The sequence below is a fragment of the Phalaenopsis equestris genome, unplaced genomic scaffold (genome assembly GCF_001263595.1).
Source record: "Phalaenopsis equestris unplaced genomic scaffold, ASM126359v1 Scaffold219108, whole genome shotgun sequence".
NCBI classification, from domain to species: Eukaryota; Viridiplantae; Streptophyta; class Magnoliopsida; order Asparagales; family Orchidaceae; genus Phalaenopsis; species Phalaenopsis equestris.
In genome coordinates, this window is record NW_018237501.1 from 20,595 (window position 1) to 24,110 (window position 3,516).

Genomic DNA, 3,516 nt, shown 5'->3' on the forward strand with positions numbered 1-3,516 from the left:
TTTATTTACAAACTAAAAGTATTTAAAAAATTATATTTTTTCATTTTATATCAAATAATTTTTTTTAATGTTCTCTTAAATGCTCATTTTATTTTTCATTTCATTATAAAAATAGCTTAAATTTTTTCTTTCTTTCATACTAAATAGGTCTGCTGGTTTGAACTCGTAGAATTAAACTTGAGCACGAGCTCAAAGTTGATTAATTAATCAAGCTCAAGTTCAAGTTAAGAGTGACACAATCTTGACTAATTTATTTACATTACGAGTCTAGATTATTCTTCCATCAAACTCATAACTTATCAGTATTACTTGTGAGATGACTAGAAGTTATTGTTAGATTTAGGGGTAATTTCACAAATTGGCGTAGCCAAAAGCTTAACCTCGACTTCTTCAGGTTGCAACGACTAGGGTGCAAGCGGGGTGCTGGCTTGCTCTGAATACGAATGTTTAGTGACAGTCTCTCCGGAGTTATTCACTGGAGCTCACCAGGGGAAGAGGTTAAGAATGGTGAAGAGTTTGCCTCGAGCTCTAGAACGTGAGGAGAGTGGGAATTGTGTGTTAGATTTGAATGGCATTACAAAGCCTAGTTAACATTTGTGACAAATGGCATAGAGGTGTCGCGCATAGATTAAACAATGAAAATTTAAACATTAATTACGACATTAAAAGATGTGAAGTCTAATTTCATCAGCTATTTCGAAAATTCAGCTTTAATTTTTAATTTTTTCAGTATCAATTTAATATTTATTCATAGTTAATTTTCTAATATTATTACTACATAACTCAATTTATATTTGATTTTCTTGACAATGACCTTATTGAACCAAACATATTTGAAAATGAGATGAGAGATAATGAGAGATGAGGAGTGTCGTTGTAAGTAAAAGGAAAAATTGTTAGTGATTGCAGTGGAGTGCTTAATCATCTTCAAAAAAAATTAAGTGTAGTCTTCATCTTTGTATCCTTGTACCCTTGTAGTAGGTTACATTTTCTCATACAAAATTTTTTATATTGGCATATATCATATAAAAAAGCATTCATTTTTATTTTTTAGTAGTCAATTTAATCATTTTCAATATATATATAGATACGTAAATCCGTGTGCTGCGTATGTAATTTTCCATAAAAAAATAGAATAAAAAATGTCATATTTGAATTAGAACGATTATTCTGTGCGGACAGCGCACGTCAAAATTATTTTTTGTAAAAAAAAAAATTAAAATTAAGGCCCACTAAGATACACTTTTTGTAAATAAAATGTTTTTATTAGTTTACCTCAGGTGGTGAACATAAGCAAAAATTTTTCTTTTAATTGACGCCTCCTGCTCACATTTGGTTATGCGTCAAAGCCGATATCAATCATTGGCCAAGTCAAATCCGAGAAGAGAAGTCAAAGTCTTCCCAAAATCCGAGTCTCCCGCTGGCAGGTCAGCAAATCCCAAAATAAATGAACTCAGCTTTAAGTGAAAAAAAAAAAAATTAGCAGATAATTGAGCAAATGGTGAATTGATCAGATTAATGTGCCGTCATCTTGATTATGGCGAAGACAATTTCAATAAAACCGGCCGACAGCATATATAAATATATAATATATAATTTTTTTTAACTTATTTAATGAAACAGTCAACCTAATTATATCTGATATAATAAAATTTAAATATATCAAAATATACAAATATATATAAAAAAGCCATAAATTTTATGATGTGAGTTATACATTATATAATTGTATTAAATCAAATATATTTGAATGAGCTTGAAAATACCCAGCATTGATTTTCTCTTAAGTGAAACCTTTTTTTTTTTTTTTTGGCCAATTTACAAACAGCTTTTCTTCTAAATTTTAATTTATATTAAACAAAATATTAATACATTTTAAATACAGATGAAATTATTTATGAGATCAATAAATTTTAATTCCATTGAAATAAAAATAACCGTTACTCAGCAAGCTGCCATACCGACTACCGCGTTCAAACTTCAAAATCGCCCAAATTCCAAATAAAAATTTGGCCTTTCTTCCTCCTCTTCCTTCCTTCTTGCTAAACGTTAACCAAAACCCCAGCAAATCAATGGCATCCCAAGCCACTAGAATCCCTCCTTCACTCCCAAAACCCCACCGGAAACCACTCCGCCCCAAAAATTTCACGGCGAACCTCGCCACCCCGGAAATAAATTCTAAGAAGCCAAATCTGGCGATCGTGGAACGAGCCGAGAAGGAGAACCTTGAAATCTCAGGTTTTGATGAGGAAATGAACCTTTTTGTGGAGGATGCTTCGCTTTCGGAGGAGCTTGAGGGGGCGCGGCTGAGGACGGAGAGGCTCCGGTTGGATAGGGAGAGGGGGGAGACGAAGATAAGAGAGATGGAGGCAGCATTCGAGAGGTGGATGATAGGAGCGGAGAGGAGATTGCATGACATCTTGGTCGCAGAGATGGATATCCGGCGACTGGTCCGTGCTAAAGAGCACCGGGCTTCTTGCTTGGTAAAATCTACCTCTTAGCCCTAACTTTTTCCTCCTTCGGTTATTAATATGATTTAGCCGTGGATGTCGCTTAAAGCCATCCACCAAAAAAATAAAAAATGAACATTGAATTCAATGCTCCGTCAAATTCAATTGTACCGTCTCTGATTTCAATTGTAAGTTGGATTTAATTTGTGTCGCTCGCGAACTCCACTGTAGAAGATAAATGATCTGAATTTTCATAAATCTTACTTAAGGTAAATCAAAATTGCAGCCAAACACCACCTTTGTATTTTTGTTTTAGGATTCATATTTTTTTTTAGGAATGGGTGAATTTGCAGTAAAATATTGAATTATAATTTAAACACGAGTTATGTATGGACGACGGACGTGATACACTGAAGATGCGTTTATTTTTGTTAAGGACAACGTAAGCAAATTTTTTTCCGGGAGAGGATGGGAATGTTTGACAATTTAGAAGAAATTTTGGTCAAATTTTGCAGATGTCTTTAAAGGATGATTATTTTATTCAAATTGTTTTTAGGTGCAAAAAAGAAATCATTACTTGTGGCAAATTTGAAGGTGTATTAAATAGTGTGATATCATTGTTGATTTCCAACTACACTCAACCAAATGATAGAACTAATGTTTTCATTGTTTAAAAAAAATGAATTCTAATTTCAAGCAATCAAATGAGCCTATTGTTGGATTTCATTAATGGTTTATGTGCTGCCAAATTTCAGAAATCATCAGCTTTTATGTCTCTCAGAGCAAGGGAGGAGAAGAAAAGATGGCAAGTTGCTCAATTGCAGGCAAGTGTTATATTCAATTCTTCCTTTTAGTTTATTTAATTTTATTTATTTATGTTATCTTATTCTTTTTTTATGTGAACTACTTTCCTCTGCTTATTTCTTGAAATATGTGTGTCAAGTCAAATCTCATAACTTGAAATTTTCATGCCATGAAGTATAAAAATCCTTCGTATCATGCTGTAGGCATTTAAATTAAGTATTCACATGGTACTAAATTGAGATTATTAGGAGCTCTCTTCCGA

General features: G+C 32.8%; 1 protein-coding gene across 1 annotated transcript in view; it reads left to right on the forward strand.

The window, feature by feature from the left end:
* Nucleotides 1-1,974: 1,974 nt before the first annotated feature.
* LOC110037375 overlaps nucleotides 1,975-3,516 on the forward strand; it is a 2,535-nt gene continuing 993 nt past the window's right edge. Inside the window, exons 1-2 of the mRNA XM_020742007.1 lie at nucleotides 1,975-2,483; nucleotides 3,206-3,274. Coding sequence (XP_020597666.1) covers nucleotides 2,073-2,483; nucleotides 3,206-3,274 — 480 coding nt within the window. The 5' untranslated portion in view covers nucleotides 1,975-2,072. The remainder of the gene's footprint in view (nucleotides 2,484-3,205; nucleotides 3,275-3,516) is intronic.